The sequence below is a fragment of the Hyposmocoma kahamanoa genome, unplaced genomic scaffold, assembly GCF_003589595.1.
Source record: "Hyposmocoma kahamanoa isolate Upper Pololo Valley unplaced genomic scaffold, ASM358959v1 100021, whole genome shotgun sequence".
In the NCBI taxonomy this organism is placed as follows: domain Eukaryota; kingdom Metazoa; phylum Arthropoda; class Insecta; order Lepidoptera; family Cosmopterigidae; genus Hyposmocoma; species Hyposmocoma kahamanoa.
Window position 1 is genome coordinate 19,436,818 of NW_020653200.1, and position 17,137 is coordinate 19,453,954.

At 34.6% G+C, this 17,137-nt stretch overlaps 2 protein-coding genes across 2 annotated transcripts; both read right to left on the reverse strand.

The window, feature by feature from the left end:
• Positions 1-501: 501 nt before the first annotated feature.
• Positions 502-5,614, reverse strand: LOC113227122 (D-aminoacyl-tRNA deacylase). The gene is made up of 5 exons (XM_026460003.1): positions 5,192-5,614; positions 4,880-4,970; positions 4,125-4,251; positions 3,137-3,245; positions 502-957 (listed from the first exon to the last, which is right to left on the reverse strand). The coding sequence occupies exons 1-5, from the start codon at positions 5,232-5,234 to the stop codon at positions 782-784; spliced, it is 546 nt and encodes a 181-aa protein (XP_026315788.1). The 5' UTR covers positions 5,235-5,614; the 3' UTR covers positions 502-781.
• A 1,365-nt stretch (positions 5,615-6,979) lies between these two features.
• Positions 6,980-14,388, reverse strand: LOC113225532. The gene is made up of 2 exons (XM_026457859.1): positions 14,232-14,388; positions 6,980-9,152 (listed from the first exon to the last, which is right to left on the reverse strand). Exons 1-2 carry the CDS (start codon positions 14,263-14,265, stop codon positions 8,815-8,817), a joined length of 372 nt encoding a protein of 123 aa, XP_026313644.1. The 5' UTR covers positions 14,266-14,388; the 3' UTR covers positions 6,980-8,814.
• Between the last annotated feature and the right edge of the window lie 2,749 nt (positions 14,389-17,137).

A 17,137-nucleotide genomic window follows, 5' to 3' on the forward strand; every position in this document is an offset into this window, starting at 1 on the left:
CCAAACGTTGAAAGAGAATCTTACTTGATTTTTATTTCTATTTTTATTTATTTACCTTAGATCCTATGCGAGTGTAAACGAGTTAAAGGCTGAGGTTCAGAATACGATTTGTAAAATTCACAACATCACAACACGTTATTAAAAGTTACTCAAAATTAATTCGTTAAAAGATTAAATTTGTGTATCCAAGAAAATGGAGCTCATTTCGAGCAACTAATTAATTAGATTACCATTTTTTTCGTTTCATTAAAATACGTTAAGATTTCATAGTTTGTTTTTCATTTAATTAACCAATTTTGTGAAAATTTATTCTTACAATTAACCCTATCGATCGATGCAATAAAAGTGCAGGGTGCATTTTTTCAGATTAAAGTGGGTTCGATTCCTGCGTCTTGCTAGAAATTTTTGAAAATCTATGAATGCAGTTTTATATTTTTTTTTTTTTTTAAAGGAATGTTTCCTTTAAGTAAAAATTTCTTCTCTCTTTCTTCTCTTTCTAAATCTTTATTATATTTCATTTTGTAAAGTGCTCTGCATGTATTTTAATTCTTTTGTATAAAGAAATTGTAACTTTATTTTGTACAACTAATGTTTCTTGCATTTCTCGTTTTAATGAATCGCAGCGTGACTGCGGAAATTTGAGGAACGTTTGGATCTTGACCGGATGCGTTAGGATTTTACTATCAAAAATATTCCGTCATACTCTTCATCCGATGCAGACGGCGACTAGCACAGAATATTTCACACACACACACACACCACTATTAAAAAAACTATCTATTTAAGAATCTTTTGTTTCTTCCAAATGTTTATTTGTGTCGTTTTGAGAATTCTGTGCGTCACCTCTACTTCGTGTTTTTGGCTCTTTCGTTGCTATGTTTAAAGGAGATTCTATTTCAAATGTAACTGGACCGTCGTTTTGTATCGACACCTGCATGTACGCACCAAATTCGCCATCTGTAATCAAAATGGTAGACATCAAATTTAATAGCCATGGCGATGCGATTTTCTAAATAACTTTAGATAGATTATATGGAACTTCTACAACGTTCGAAAAAACGTTCTTGTAACTATCCCACATATCTACTAGGATATGTATGAATAAGTGCATGTAAGTAATTAACTTGGTACTTGGTGCAACGGGCTGGTGTCCGCAACTCGACGACATCTAATTTCTATTATTAATTAATATTAAATTGAACTTAATAAAAATTCATTCAATAAAATAATTTGTAAAACTTAATATAGCGTAAATTGGAATGTGCTCTTTCTAAAATTTAAAAATAAGGTATTTAATTAATAGCTATTGTAACTATAGTGAAAAAACAGAGTGGTTTGCATAAATATTAGACATAACTGTTGAAGACTGTACCACCTCATTCAACCGTGACCATGGGACCTGTAAAGGGCCCGAAACGTCGGTTTTTGGTTAGATTTCTCATAGATGGCGCTACGACTAAAAAGTCGTTGAAAAACCTAATACAAAGACACGACGCAAGCACATAGAAAAACTCGTTGGGTCCGTTGGTTCGTTCCGTGGCTTAGTTGATATAGCGTCTGCCACGGTATGCAAGAAGACGTCGTCGTCGGTTCGAATCCGACCGGATCGAAGGAATTTTTTCTGAGTGTTCGATCTTTGTATTAATGATTACAACAAACCAGTGGAGTAATTTCACAAAAATAATTGAATATCAATTCAATAAAAATTGAAAATATTCTACCTCTAAGGGTGGTAAACTAGGGGATGAGTGCGGTTTCGCGCACTTTCCAGTAAACGGTCGGTTTTTTTAGTACTCTGTACTGGGATTATTTATTTACTCTTGCTGCTATGCACCATACCTATCTATGCTACTTTGCACTGAAAGTGTTTTTTTTTTCAAATGTGTTTTTATATTACGAATGAAGAGAAAAGTTCATTTGTAAATAACATTTTAGTTTGTTTCTTTTTAAAAATAAAGACAATCAACAAACATAAAAAATGGACCACTAAAAGATCTAGACCTAAATAAAGTGGTAAATTATTATTAGATTGCAGAATTGTAAATCTACAATTCTAGGAAATCTCCTACAATCGCTAAATCACTCGTCATATGCGGGAATTAGGTACAGGTTATTAATTATAATTACAAGCACTCTTATCAACCGCAATCTCAGTTGATGGCAATGACGATGTGGTCAGCGGTGCTTCACAATTCACCGTCGTCTTAAAAGGATCCCAAGTTATATACGCCTTTAAACTTTCGCGTTGCATAATACTTACTAACGTTGCAAAAGGAGATAGACGCAATAAAATCGATTTAATAAGTGACTGAGCCAGCCAGTGACCACAGGCTGTGCAATCTAGCCGAAAAGTCAGAATAATAGCATAGCTATAGGTGTAATAAGACAAGTATGGTAAATCCGTACAAACGTAGTATAGCGCGGTTTGTATGGTATGTGCCTGTCGCGTGTCATGTACGGACGCACACAATCGCCAATTTCGCGATGTAATCGGGTTGCATAGGTACATAGCGCGCGGCGGGCGTGCACACATATTGGTCGCGTTGCTGTGTATGAATGGAGTTACCATACACGTTTTATTATACTATGGTAATAGGTAAGTTTGCAAATAAGTATTACGGCGCTCCCTCACCCAGAGCATTCACCTGTAATGAAACAATCCAAGTTTTGATTTTGAGCATTACATTACTGCTCACTGACTGGCAAGCATTCGCTTGTAGACTAATCAGTTGTTTTTTACAACGTCAGACAAAGAGATCTTGATTCTGGGCGTGGTAATATTAATTCGATTGTAATATTACAAATTGTATCATTACATGGTGCACACTGTAATGGTCAATTCTCCTCACTCACTGATGTAATCCTGAAATATAAACTGTTACATTACAGGTGAATGCTACCCATAGAGGGAGCGCCGTTAAATAGATTAAATCTTCGCTTATGTCCATTTGCAACTTTCTTTAAATTCGTTCACAATTTTCAAATCCAATTCCACACTAGCTGTATTCATTGGAAATAATGGGTATCGAGTTCAAAATGCGTATCGAAAATGTAAACAAGATTTAACTGTGGATTCTGATCTGGCTGGCATTTAAGTTACAAGGTCAATGTAATCAGCCTGTAATACTTTACCTACCTTTTATTTTGTCTGTATGATATTGCTCCCTCAACAATTGAAGGAAATTCTCATAAAACTCTTTTGATTTGTCACCTGGCATAGCATTGTGGAAATCTGGTTTGTTACCCTGAAATGTTAACAACAACTTTCTACATAGTAAGAATCACTCTGAGGAATCTTTGAATTCAAAGAAAATGCAAAGAACACAATACGATATATTTCCAATGCAATATAATTATATCCATCATTCAGTATACGACAACATCAGGACTCGACAGATTCGTGATACAGCACATTCGCTATTTATCGCACTCATGGAGACATTTTTTGTTGAGAAAATATCGACAGATATGTTACATAAGCTAGCCAATAACAATTTCCTTCACTGCACAGAACATTCGCATTTATTTAGAAACTGATACAAAAGAAGTCACCCATTAAATAGCTATAGCATTAATAGCAGCACATAATCATAAATTTTTCTATTTGAACTATGTGGAAAGATTATTTATATTTATTTTTATATTATGCCTCTTCACAATGTTTACGTTTAAAGTGGTAAGTATTGTGTCAAGTATATAGTATAGGTGTTTTGTAGAAAGAGCGCCAATTAAAAAAAATATATACTATAATAGTTACGTCCTGTTTTAAACTCAATTTTGGTTAAAATGAAGTTTGTTTTAAAATTGAATTTAAAACAGGACAAAAATACAATTACAAAAACCTAAAACAGACTCCCTGAATTTTTTTCAAAATGGCACTTACGCCCTTTCTACAAACCACCAACCATATATATTTTTTGCTTGAGTAGACCATATACAATAGAAAACTAGGCATGTCTATTACTGACATGACTTCGCTATCAAATAAACGTGCATAATACATAATAAACATACAGACAATACGTATTTGTTCAGTGGGGCTATCAAATATACACATGCTAATTACACCATCTAACTGCTAAAGGCATGCGAGCGCATCAGAAACAGGCTATGAACAGATTTACCTTCCAAGTGTTGTACAAAGTGAACTGACTGACACAAAGAATTTCTAACTGTTTGTCAACGACACTCTTCTTCCATCTCTTATTGTTTTCATCATCGAATAATTTCATGTTAAGTATTTTGCGGGCTCTGTAATAAGAAATTGTGTTCATTCATTGACTTACAATTATATGGACGTCGGGTCAGCGCTAAAAAGTGTCCGAACTTATAGGGCGTTAAAATCGTATACAGAGCGTCATTCACGCTTTAGTCTTAGTTTGTTCGACTGACAGCGAAGCAAGCAAAATTAGACAGTACTGCGATGACATTACAATTTAAATTCAACATTTTAGCTTTTTCATATTCGTTGACATGTCACTATGTTTAAATAGGTTGACTTGAGACATTTTTTTCGTGGTTTGTGTATTAGACCCGTCGTCCATTTATTTGTAAGTCAATGTGTTCATTACATCTTTTCATTAAATTATGTATGGTATGAAGCTGTGTTTGAAATACACATGTTACTGTGATGCAAGAATCTCATCTATGGAGGATGTTTACAAATAGTCTAGTCCACTGTATCAGAGTAGGTTTGGGGCATCACACTTCTTGAGAATTCAGTGAGCCTATTCGAACATACAGATTTTATATATTTACCTATTACCTTAAAGTAAGTGTTACTTCTTGGCAAACTACTCCTTAGTGGGTACAACCTAAAAGGTAAGCGATCTTCAAGGGTCTCTGCAGTTTGACAGTACTACAGAAAACTTTAACTTACATATGTTCCATGTCTTTTGTAGTATCATTATTTGATATTCCAACAAAAACACACACTCCTTGGCCAATACTGCTGACCACTTCGTCATTTACTACAAGAGAAAGAATAATTTATTCCAATTGATTACACTTGTGAAAGAAATAAAATTTCCATAATAATTTGAAGTTATTTCTTAGAAGAACAACTCTTTGGTTGAGGGATTTAGCATTACGGAAATTAAACGAAAGTAATAAAAAATCTAAGTATGATGCTTATTTCTAAGTTTCATCAAGTGATCTCAATGTTTGAATTTAGTTTTTAAAATTAACTTACCGGTGACTTTTGCATTAATAACCCTTTGAATTAAGGCTTTCATTGCTTTAATTTATCGTAACGAAGAGAAAATCTGATTTATTCTAGAAAGTTCAAGCGGAGAAACGATTGTACAATTTACTGTACGTAACGAAATATCTCAAAATTGATAGGAATCGGTTGCAGAGCACAGAACACTACTAATATCTTGTTTTCAGATCTTTACTAACGCCGCAAGTAGGAATTACCAGTCTAACGTAGTAATTACATTCTCTTTGATGTAATAGGTACTCATATGCATGGTGATTTGATTCTTCTTTAATTTTGGCGGTGGGTACCCTTTTAGAGTTAATTTCACCTCAAGCAGTGGTAGCGTTACAACACAACCAACCACCACAAACCACTACACGAACCACTAATACAAGACATTAGACAACCATTGTGGAGACAACCCTTTCTTTGTCTATCGAGACAAGCTTCCATCCTCTAAGAGACAAGCACATGTCTTTGACATTGACATAATTATATTTACGTTTAAAAACAATGGCAAGCAAACCAATCAGTCTATCAAAAAATGACGATTATAAATATTTTTTGTACGATAAACATACATTCTTTGCTAGTCAGTGTTTCTGGCTCGCTTGACGTAACACGTGATGTATTACAGCAACGCAGTATTTCTGCGCCTTATACTTTTACTTTACTTTCAAGTTAGATTTTCTAAGTAATATTAATTTCCAAACGAAAATTATAACAAAAAATTACTGCTATCCATCCGACCATAGATGACGCTTTATTCATAATACAGATAATCCACACTAGATGGCGCTACGATAAAAATCCTGAAATGGCTTCATTTTACTTTCTGTCATTCAGTCCATAAATATTTATGATTTGAAAAAGGAATAAATAAAAGTTACTATTCATTAGGAAATGATACTGGTTGATGATTGTACCATCTCAGTCAACCGTGACCTTGGGATCTTTAAAGGGCCCAAAACGTTGGTTTGTTTGAAATTACAAATACACGCGATTTAAATATGAAAAAATAGTTTCATTTCCTATGTGTAACAATCGCGAAAACGTAAGAACTCGATATATTATTATTCATTACTTACTTCTACTCATTTTCTTTTTTTTTTTCATTTGAGTGATCCAAATTTATGTGTTGCCTCTTTTCCGAAATAGGTATGTATGTATGTAGTATAGTGTCGTTACAAAAAAGGTATAACCGCATTTCAGATCGAAAAAAAGTTAAATTAGCAAAAATAAATCTGGTTTCTCCGTACAAATATCACATTGACGGCGCACATTTTGCCCATATTTCCTGCAAGACCAGTTAGTCATTCGCTTTTTTATTATTGCATATACGTGGATTGAATATACAACCATAACAAAAACAGACTTTAAGACTTTAAGTAGGTTAACGTAACACAAACTAGAATTCGCAAACAGAAGGTATGGCATGCAGAGGTAATAGTTATAATTTCTTAAATGACAACATTGCGCAGTGGAATATCACATTCCCGTGGAAAATTGTGTTGCAAATGAAACTAGGTATTGTTTAGAGACTTGGTACTTTAATTTGAAAAGCGCGTCTTAAAATTACTTTAGCAATAACAAACAATTTTATTAAGCGTAATTTTAGTTTTAATGGGAGTCTTGTGCAACTATCAATATAAAGAATCCTTAATTGTAATATTTATCAATTTTAAAAATTATGATTTTTGCTCCCTGTTTACAACAATATTGGAATTACCAACAATTTATCAAAACTCTCAATATTCTTTGCTCCCAACATTTTTTGCGTTTATCGTGTTTGTAGTTCATAAAAATTAAACTATTCTGTCAATCAGAGAGTTGTAATATTAAAAATTAATTAACTTGCAATATATTCGCGTACATCTCTAGACAGATTACAGTCTAATGACATTTGGTGACCGATCTTTTGTTATCGTAAAAAAAACAATAATACTATATTTAGTACTGTCACATAGAGTATGTATTATTATTTTACTCACGAAACCAGTCCGTCGTTAAACGCTAAAGGTCTACCCAATGTCTATATCGACAAAGTAGGTATTTAAATAAAATTAAAAAATGAACACAGTGCATGGTATATAGGTCTGTGCATTAATTAGTAACTAATCTACTAAATGCAACATAGAATAAAATATTCCCACAAATGTAATGAGATTTAAAGAATTCTTTGACTAACGCCAATACTATGGCATAAGTGTCCGAAAAAGGGTAAAATCGTACAAAGAAACACCGCTGCGTGCCAAAAGACTACAAGTACCACAAACTGTTCAGACAATAAAGTTTCGCAATTAGTTTTGCCCGGTCAACTCAAAGAATGGAAAGCTAATTTCTGAATCGGAAAGACCTAAAAATACGTGCTTTTATTTCAATGTTGTAAATTAACATTTAAATAAAAATGTGAAAGAAAATTACTACATTTTGTTTTTCTTATGCTTTTAGCCTTATAAGGCACGTCGCTGTGGCCATGCCACACACAAAATTATTAACTTGTATTACTATGTCATTCCTGGAACCATGATAATGCTACGTGTGAAAAACAGGTATGGTAATGACTGTCCTCAGAAAGATACAGTGGACTTCTATATACATTATTTATATTCTATAGGCATTAGTCAAAGGACAAGGGTTCGCTCTACATTTGACGCTAAGTAAATTATCAGAAGGAAAAAAAATATTGTTTGTAATATAAAATTGTTTAGCTGAACCATTGTTAACTAATGCATCTCACCACCAATTCGTAACATTTACTAATGAAAAATAAAATTTTGTTAGCATCAACAAAATCAAATAAAATAATAGAATATACATATTTGACTTTAGTAATGTCGCAGTGGAAGTTTTCTTAACTAGGATAGAGTATTTAGTTCGAAAAATTACTAATAAATTATACAATTTAAACCTAGGTACATAGTTACTTACAAAAGCAACAACATGCAAGACAATATACTTTTACTTGATAAATATGAATAACGACTTATTTATGCAATATGTTCGCTCACAATTTGTTAGAACCATTATTATAAATCAGTAAGGCGTTGGAAACTTACGTACTAATTATTACGAGCCTCGATACAACCTGGTTGTCCTATTGTACATGATGTAGAATTTATTGAATTATAAATAATAATAAAAAGAGATGTAAAAATTAAAATAAATTGAATGTACGTTGAAATTGTACCGTTGATTCCATGTGTCTGCGTACAAGTGGCTCATAGTATATATACTTTGGTAAGTGTTGCGGCTTCGTTACTTATAGCTAATGAGGACGGGAGAATCAACGTCAGGCAGGACAACGCGTTCTGCCTAAACTTTGCTATAATTACACCAAGTTAAAACTTAAAACCTAATTATGACGGTCACAGTAAATAACAACTTTACACAGCAGTAAATCTGTTTTAAGTTTGTCTAAATTGATTTATATCTACACTTAAATTACTAACACATTATAACAAACTGAAAAAACCCTATACTCTAAAATTAATACCCTTGGATACTAAAACTGCATATCAAATTTAAGTAAGTTTCCTAATTAAATATCACTCACTTATAGAAGCTTAGCTCAAGCTTAATTAAATCTACCTATGTTAGAGTAAACTCTAACTTCAGATATGTGTGCTGTTCTGCTTGACAGGGAACAACACAAGTGACTGTGGATGTTGTCCGTACAGACGCATATGTTCGGCGTATCGCCGTTTGTTTTCAGGGTTACTCATCACTGCGGCTACAAATTCTGAAGTTTCCTTCTGCAGCGCAACGATTCTCTGTTGAATCATGCTGTTTTTCTGCATAAGCGTGATGGTTTTCCAGGCGAGTTCGAGGATGAGTCGGCACTGGGCGTTCTTATCGACCAAGGGGGACGGCAGGCGCTCTACGGGGGGCGACATCAGCTGCTGGAGCCGCTGAATGCGGCGCGCCTCTCGCAGGTGGGTGCTGTGCGATCCTGTTGATAAAATACGCGCCTTTATATACCAATAGTGAATGCTTAAAGTACGACATTCAAAGATATGTTACTTAAAAAAAGATTTATCATAAACTTGAAAAACTATTATATAATATAGAAAATAGCGGCTAGGTTCTTGTATTTCACGCCGTCAATTATAAAGGCACGTGGAATCGTAGGATATAATGTATGCGAGCGTTATGTAATGCGCGTAACGACGTAGTCGACGCGTGCTGGTTTTGTGTAAGCAATGAAGTCACGTTGTGTGCGCCGTATGACAAAAGTCAAGTGCACATCCACGTTTGCTAACCATGGTCGGGCAATTGACTAAAGTCTAGTCAATATGTTTATAGTTTTTGATCGACTTTAGAAACCTAAACGTATAAAAGTTCAAAATAATGTAACATCTAACAATTGCAATATGACCTAGACCACAACAGCTTTAGAAGTGTTCGCTTGCCGTAAGCCCTTAAACGTGCGTAGGCGACTATGTGGGACGCGTGGCCGAATAGCGTCTTCAATGTGCTTTTTATAGTTAAGGAGACTAAGATCGCTGTCGGTCGCTTAAAAATTTGCAATGGTAGCTAATCACGTTACAAGGAGGCGAGCGTTCTAAAATCGCTAACAAAAACAGCGCAGCGCGTGCGTTGGCCACGTGCACTACGCCGCAGTTGTCTCGCGACTCGCCGACGGCTAGACCACCGCCACCAGTAGCAGCTAAGAGACATGAAAAGTCATTAATACGTGGATCGGTGTCAATTTATGAACGTCCTGCTACGGGGCACTTAACTCGCCTAATCTCCTTAGGCTATAGTCCCGCTGCACCTATGAAAGTTGGGACCAAAAAATAGATTGTTTGTAAATAGTCATGCTATCTAATGCAGCTACGCCATTTTAATTTGTGACTGTGCTCGTAGAACTAGAAAACACTGATAATACTCGCCTTCATTGGGGAACTGTAGTATCTAATGTATGCACAAAAAAACAGTCGAATTAAGAACCTCCTCCTCTTTTGAAGTCGGTTGAAAATAAGAGAGAGGATGTGTTCAATGTAGAATTTGCCCTGAGACCCAGATGCTGTTACAGAACGAAAACAGCACGTCGCTCTTCCATCTTTCCGATTTCCATCGGCCGAGATGTATGCCATAATAGCTGTATAATAAATACTACTGTTCTAAACCTACATTAACTAATGCATCTACATAAATTAAGACAGTCAAGCGGCTATCAACGCCTGATGTCAACTCCAACCCTTCATTGGGATCACATTCAACGAGGCAAAACTCACCGTTCAGACTAACAATCTTTAACACTCAACCCCTTGATTAACGCCTAAAGTGCCTAACACTACAGCAAAAGACTGGTACTGGGCACACAAACCCTTGCTCTATGATTGAGCAGGACTGGCATCCGAATTTGAACAGTACTCTCACGAGACTTTGTGGTTTTAATAAAGATCTAATCTTACATTAAGAGAGAGCAGGAACTGTAGATTCTGCAATGAAGTGGGTAAAACTCTACGCTATATTAGCTTGCCCTTTAATGGGAACATAACACCAGGCAAATGCAAGTACCAACTAAAGGAACTTAAAACAATCGAAACCAGGGAAAACTTCAGTTATTTTATACTGCTGATCTTGGCTCAGAGTTGTAATTAGTGGGATCACTTATTAGTAATAACTAAAAAATTAAATAGTCATTGATGAAGGGCTGTACAGGCCAGGAATTAAGCCACGTTAATAATAATAATAACTTAGGTTCCTGACCTCGGCCGACAGTGCCATTGCCGATGCCGCGACATACCACCTCCGGCATTTATAATTTAGAAATTTATCTTTTGGACCATACGATAAGCGAGAATCTAAAATAGATACCCCAAGTAATACTAAAAGATTAACAATAAAAACTTATTTATCGATCTGTCTTAACGAAATGAATAAATGTATTTCATTAATTATTTCATGATATTTTTGGGGGTAACCTTGCGAACACTTGCGTTTTATCCACAGTTAGTTGATTGGTAGGACGTATTAGTTCCGGAGAATCAAGACGATTTCTAATAATGTCATAGTAATACCATATCAGTTAAGACACTTCTATCGTCAAGTGTTATCAAATTACATCAGCGGCAACTATCATTGTAGGAGTCAAAATTATAAAATTATAGTAATTTTAAAAATTTTATATAATTAAGCATACTTTTTAATATTTTTAGTCGGATACGAACTGAAGCTAACAAACAACAATAAAACCTACATTTTCGGATAGCCCCACTTACTATGCAGTTGTTCCATATGGCTTTATGATTTTAATTGGATACCAAGTGGAACTAGCGTATTTGAGCTCATTGCGGACATAAGGTCGTTGAACAGTATACACGTGCGCAAAACAAAGCCTCAACTATAGAAAGCCTTACTTACTATGCACCCTTTATGTAGAATTCATTTTAAAATAGTCATTTTGTTGTCCATGTGTAGTCTAAGCTCCCGTACTTGCTCTACTCTGTCTACCGATATGGAATTAAAATTATATAAAACATAGGTATATGATCCCATGATCCCGTCTTTATGATGTTATTGTGTGTGTAATAATATTTTTTATCACACTCATTTATTTGTACATTCAAAACATATCAACATTTTTATTAATAAATTTTTACCTAAATTGTTACGTTGCGTAAACACCTAGCTGTTATTCTTGTAATATATAAATCGGCGTTAATTTTTCAAAAACATCAAAACTTTAATTAAACAAATGGTTTGTACTATACAGTCGTATAATTATATTAGCACTACCAACGATGTGCTGTTATCGCAGGAGAAGCGGGACGAACGTGATACCAACACTTCAGGTGAACGACCTTTCACCGCTATAGCAGCCTGCTCTACTTTTAGCCTTTGTACATAACATATAAGTATAACCATAGATTTAGTATAACATTAACATACGCACATATATACACACTTTTAAAATCTTTTTATAAATATTTTAGGATAGACTAACAACAACTGAGAATCAAGGTTCAGTTTTCTTACCGGCTTCAAAAAAATGGAGGACGTTTTCAATTCGACTGTATTTTCTTTTGTGTATATGTTACGCGATTACTACGGAATTTGTGAACCGATTTCGAGTTTTCCTTTTTGTAGGAAAGAAGGCACCTCAGTATTGGTCCCATTTAAATTTGAAGAAAATATTTCACTTCTAATGGTGGAAAACTAAGGGATGAATTCGGTTTCGCCCTCTTTCCGGTAACCGATTGCAATAAAATTTGGCAAATAGACGTAATAAGTTTTAGGGTCGGTTTTTTTTACAATTTATTATGAAAAAGTAGGAAGACAATCTTTTATCCCACATTAAATTAAATATATTATGTTGAGTCGGAAGTGTGATAGTAGGTAACCTATTTCAATAAATGTTTTCCTGTGTACTTATTTTATATCTTCAACAATTTTCCGGTCGCTTAATGGAGCTGTAACAATTGTTCCGTCAACAATAACAGAAGCCTGTCCAATACAAGGACAAAGGAAGTGAAAAATATACTACAATCGCAATATTTAATATTCCTACAATTAATGTGCGCGAAATTCTACTAATATCAAAATAATGTTGAGTGAAATAGAATTTGTAGCATTTAGTAGTAGTTAGAAGAAAGTTATCAAAGGCAAAGTTTCCCATTTGGATCACCGAACGTATTCTATTGCTGAAGGACATACCATATCAGACGAAATGAACCAAATAAACAATCGCTCACTGGTCTTACAATACGAAATTCCTTATACAGTACATTCAACAACACAATATCAAGCCATACACTTTTGTTCGAATATCGTCCGGTCCATGTGTAGCTTGATGTGCTGCCGTCCGAAAAAAAAACTCAGGTACAAAAACTAAAATCCAGCTTTTGTCCTCGAATTCTGATGTTCGGATCGAATAGTTCAGATGCAGTTTTTTTTTTTTTTTTTTTTATACATGACAGGCAAATGACTCCACTCCACCTGATCTTAAGTGGAAAGTGGTATCCAAACGCGAAGGAACCTAGTTAGTTTAGAAAGAGTCAACCTGAGCCGAGGTAATCAAATGAAGTACTAACAAAAAAGGAAGGGAAATTGTTGCCACCTGCTACTTTTTTATGACGTAATAAAAATGCATGTACCAATGTATTGGTATACCCAGCAAAGGCATCTGCGACGTCACTGTTTATTGACAAACAGTCTATTATGTTGAAAACAAACAATTGCATTGGAAGACTCCATAAGCATCTTCATGTCAATAATTCGGTAAACAAAATGCGCGACGAGATTACGCGTACGGCACTGTCTGAATCAGCCCAAAATGTAATTTATGCCAATAAGACGCAGGAACTAATGAAGAGAATCACGTTGTATCTACCTACACGCCACGAGAATTTACTATAATAATTAATATATTTTTTTTTTAATAATAAACCTGAATTTGTACTGACGAGATCGATTAATACATGTACTCCTTCAAATGGGCTATGTCTGGAGGGTAAAGGAAAGTGATCACTGCATTTTCGTGTACCATTAATTTCGCCGATGAAGAGTGTGTTTTGACCAAACATGAAAGTGGGTCATCCGCATGTCGTTGTCGGTGCCACTACCATCAAATGAATACACAATGGGTGCTAAAGAACCATATAAAATCGCCGAAACATTTGTGCTACGCGATTGCTGGTAAACACGCTTTCAGTAATTTAACATATTAAAACTGAATATTGAATGTATTTTATTAATATTGTTATGTAGTTGTATCATTTGAGAGCGTGGGAAGTGATAAATTGTGTTGTAAACACTGGAATGCCAAGTAGGCAGTTATTGAAACAATATTATAAATTTCAACATTTGTTAAGTAAAACTGATACAAATTAAAAAATATGATAATTTCCCACTTATTATCATCATAAATACTACTATATTCGGCGCAAATGATGTACAACACTTGTACACAATAAATGTTATTTATTTTTATGTGCAGCAGATCAATGACATAAAGTTACTGAATGTTGTATTATAATTACAAAAAACAAAAATGTTTCATTTGAATTTAGGGAATATTTACCTTTCTTTATCTTCCTTGATTTCTTTTCACACATGATGAAATAACACGTTTTGTCCGACAAACTTTTATCACAAACAGTGGCAGTGAATTTTAAAGTGTATGTAAACTTAAGCCAGGTCAAGCGGACACAACCACTCCGCACAAAGTCCTAGTGAGGTGTGTGTATTTGATTGAAAATCGAATGCTTGCCGTTCCGTAGTCACGAGCTCGAGTGTAGACAAGAGCGAGACGGCTTGGTGTTGTCATGCTTTCATTAGCATCGTCCTTTTATATTTTCCTATAATAATATGTGATTTTAGCGAAATATTTAAATACGTATTGTGTATCTATGTAAGATATGCAATATATAAGTGTAATAACATTATTGATTATAAATGTACTGTATTATGATATAGAAGGAATTATATCTGTCGTACAGTGATGTTTTTGGTGATAATAATTGATAAGATAATTGGTAAATTTTTATAAGGAATTGGTAATTGCAAATTTAGAGTTTTTTTTCCTTATAATAGTATTTTAGTACATAAGATCATACAATTCAAAGCCGTGTATATTCGTTATTTAAAATAAATAGTAATACAATTTTATTGTTTACCGAATGATCTTCCTTCAAGAAACCTAGCAAGTTATAATTTGTGTAAAGGAAAACCTGGAGAAAAGCAAAACTTTGAAACAATAATATAGAAAAGAATTGTTTCATATAAAAGGCAAGGCCTTGCTGTAGGAGGAAACCAAGCAAGTCTGTATGTTTTGAAGTTTAAGGGAATGTTTGGAATAGCCTAAATATTATTTTTTTTAAATAGTTCTCGCGCCCACTTCAGTAGGACTAGCACGACAGGGGGCTAGAGTGTCATATAGCTCGGTATATTAATGCGAAAACAGTAGTATCTCACTCGATCGAATATCTACGTTCATTTGTGAATCAGAATGATTTCGATTACAATATAAAAAGTTAAAGACAACGTATGCATTTCTTTATTTATGTTTACATTATGGTAAAAAAAAAACTTCATCAATATACATAATAGAATAGTGAACATGAAAACACTGCGAATAAAGGAAGCGAAATAAATTTACCGGGATCGTGTCAGGTCCGTTACGGTCCCAATTGAAGAAAGGCGTGCCCTCATTTTGTGTATGTATTTAATTTTGAAACAATGTATACAGTGTAACAGTCTTTCCCGACTCTCAGGCACATTCCAAAATTCTTAGATGGTATCATCGTACAATGCGATTGTATGCAATAGTTTTACTTTATTCTAAACTGAGTCTTGTGTATTTATAGACGGAACTCACAATAAATTGCAACGTGGTAGTTTTAGTATCGCATGTAGATACACGTGCTTCAGACCGTGACGTCATATAATTGTTTGCGATACTACGTGACGGGTTCTGTGACTATGCAATATTAATAGGCCACGATGTAATAAATACATACCGTGGATATAATACACTTATGGACAACAAATTCGGGCCATTTAAAGGCAGGATAACATTAATAATTAGTAGGCTAGGACTCTAAGTTCAAAATAAAATGTTAAAGATACCATACCAACTACTACAACAATTGATAATAATTAAGTGTTCAATATTAAGAATAATAGTGAATAATACTAAGAATAAAATGAATAAGTAGTAAGCGACTCGCCTGACCATAAGATAAACATGATGCAGTGCCACTCAGAGCTTTAAATTACAAAGATCTGAGGGGCACTGCCACTGCGTTCGTCACCCTGAAGCATAAGTTAAAAGTCCCATGTGCCTGTAATTTCACCAGCACCCCTACTCTTCCATACCGGAACGCAGTAATGTGAGCGTTACTGCGTAATTTGCATACTGTGCGTAATCTGGGCATTACTGCTCGGCGGCAGAAATAAGTAAGGTTACAGTACGAACTCTTTCTTAAGGAACTCTATACTGAAACTGGAATGCTTAATTATAATAAAAATAAAATATAAGTTCCACTTAATAAAATAAAAATTACCACCGAAATAAGGTAGCGAACACAAACCAGAAAATGACCCATTTACCGTTCATAGTACATAGTCAATTATAGTGTGATTTTTTTAAAATTAATTAGTGATGCAACTACATTCGTAGTAAGTGTAATTTTGTCAAGTTCGGAGTAAGGAGCCTCTTTAACTTTCATCAACCATAAATGGGTTGTTGAAAGTGTCCCACTGCTGTGCACGGGTTTCCTCCCAGGCGAGGTTTTAGGCCGCAGTCCGCCTAACAAACTTAAATGATAACTGCTGGTGCATTAACCAAATTTAATTATACCACTGGCGTATAAAAATATAAGCAAATAACTGTATTATATAACAAATTCAAATACCGAAATTTTTACAAGGTGGATATTTTTCACGCGAATAAATTGCAGTAGTTGTAACCTTGCCGAGTAGCACCTGCGTGCCTCCAACGTGACACCACGTGGGCGGTGAACGTGTTAGGGTTTCAAAACAATAATGAGATGTTCATTCCGAACACTAACACCGAATGTGTGTTCCACCATGACATTATGACACTCCCGGAGGTACGACGTATTAGTTATATAAGAATTTAGTAACACAAGGGTGTCTACATGAGTGACTCAAAAGGGGCGCTTCAACATTTAGCTCTGTGCACCTCCGGTAAACGAGGACTCCCAGTAGCTTATACCATTCTAAACATATTTTTAAATCTTAATTAAAAGACAAAAATATAAAATTCCAGTGGATCCCATCCCATCCTATGTAAATCTATGAGGAAATGAATTAGCTGATAAGGGAGCGAAGTCGGGCATTCATGATGGTGTACTTGTAAATGATATGCCTTTTTTCACCGATCTTTTGAGAGATGTAAAAATTCATTGTTACACAATGTGGAAAGAAGATTTTAACAGGAGATCTGTCGAAAAAAGTATATGG

Bases quoted from the DNA above. Each gene is read 5' to 3' on its own strand.
- LOC113227122 (XM_026460003.1), bottom strand. From the start codon at position 5,234: ATGAAAGCCTTAATTCAAAGGGTTATTAATGCAAAAGTCACCG. The intron at 4,971-5,191 runs GTAAGTTAATTT...TTTCTCTTGTAG, and splicing joins TATTAATGCAAAAGTCACCG to TAAATGACGAAGTGGTCAGC. The intron at 3,246-4,124 runs GTAAATCTGTTC...TTAACATTTCAG, and splicing joins CTTTGTACAACACTTGGAAG to GGTAACAAACCAGATTTCCA.
- LOC113225532 (XM_026457859.1), bottom strand. From the start codon at position 14,265: ATGTGTGAAAAGAAATCAAGGAAGATAAAGAAAG. The intron at 9,153-14,231 runs GTAAATATTCCC...TTTTATCAACAG, and splicing joins ATCAAGGAAGATAAAGAAAG to GATCGCACAGCACCCACCTG.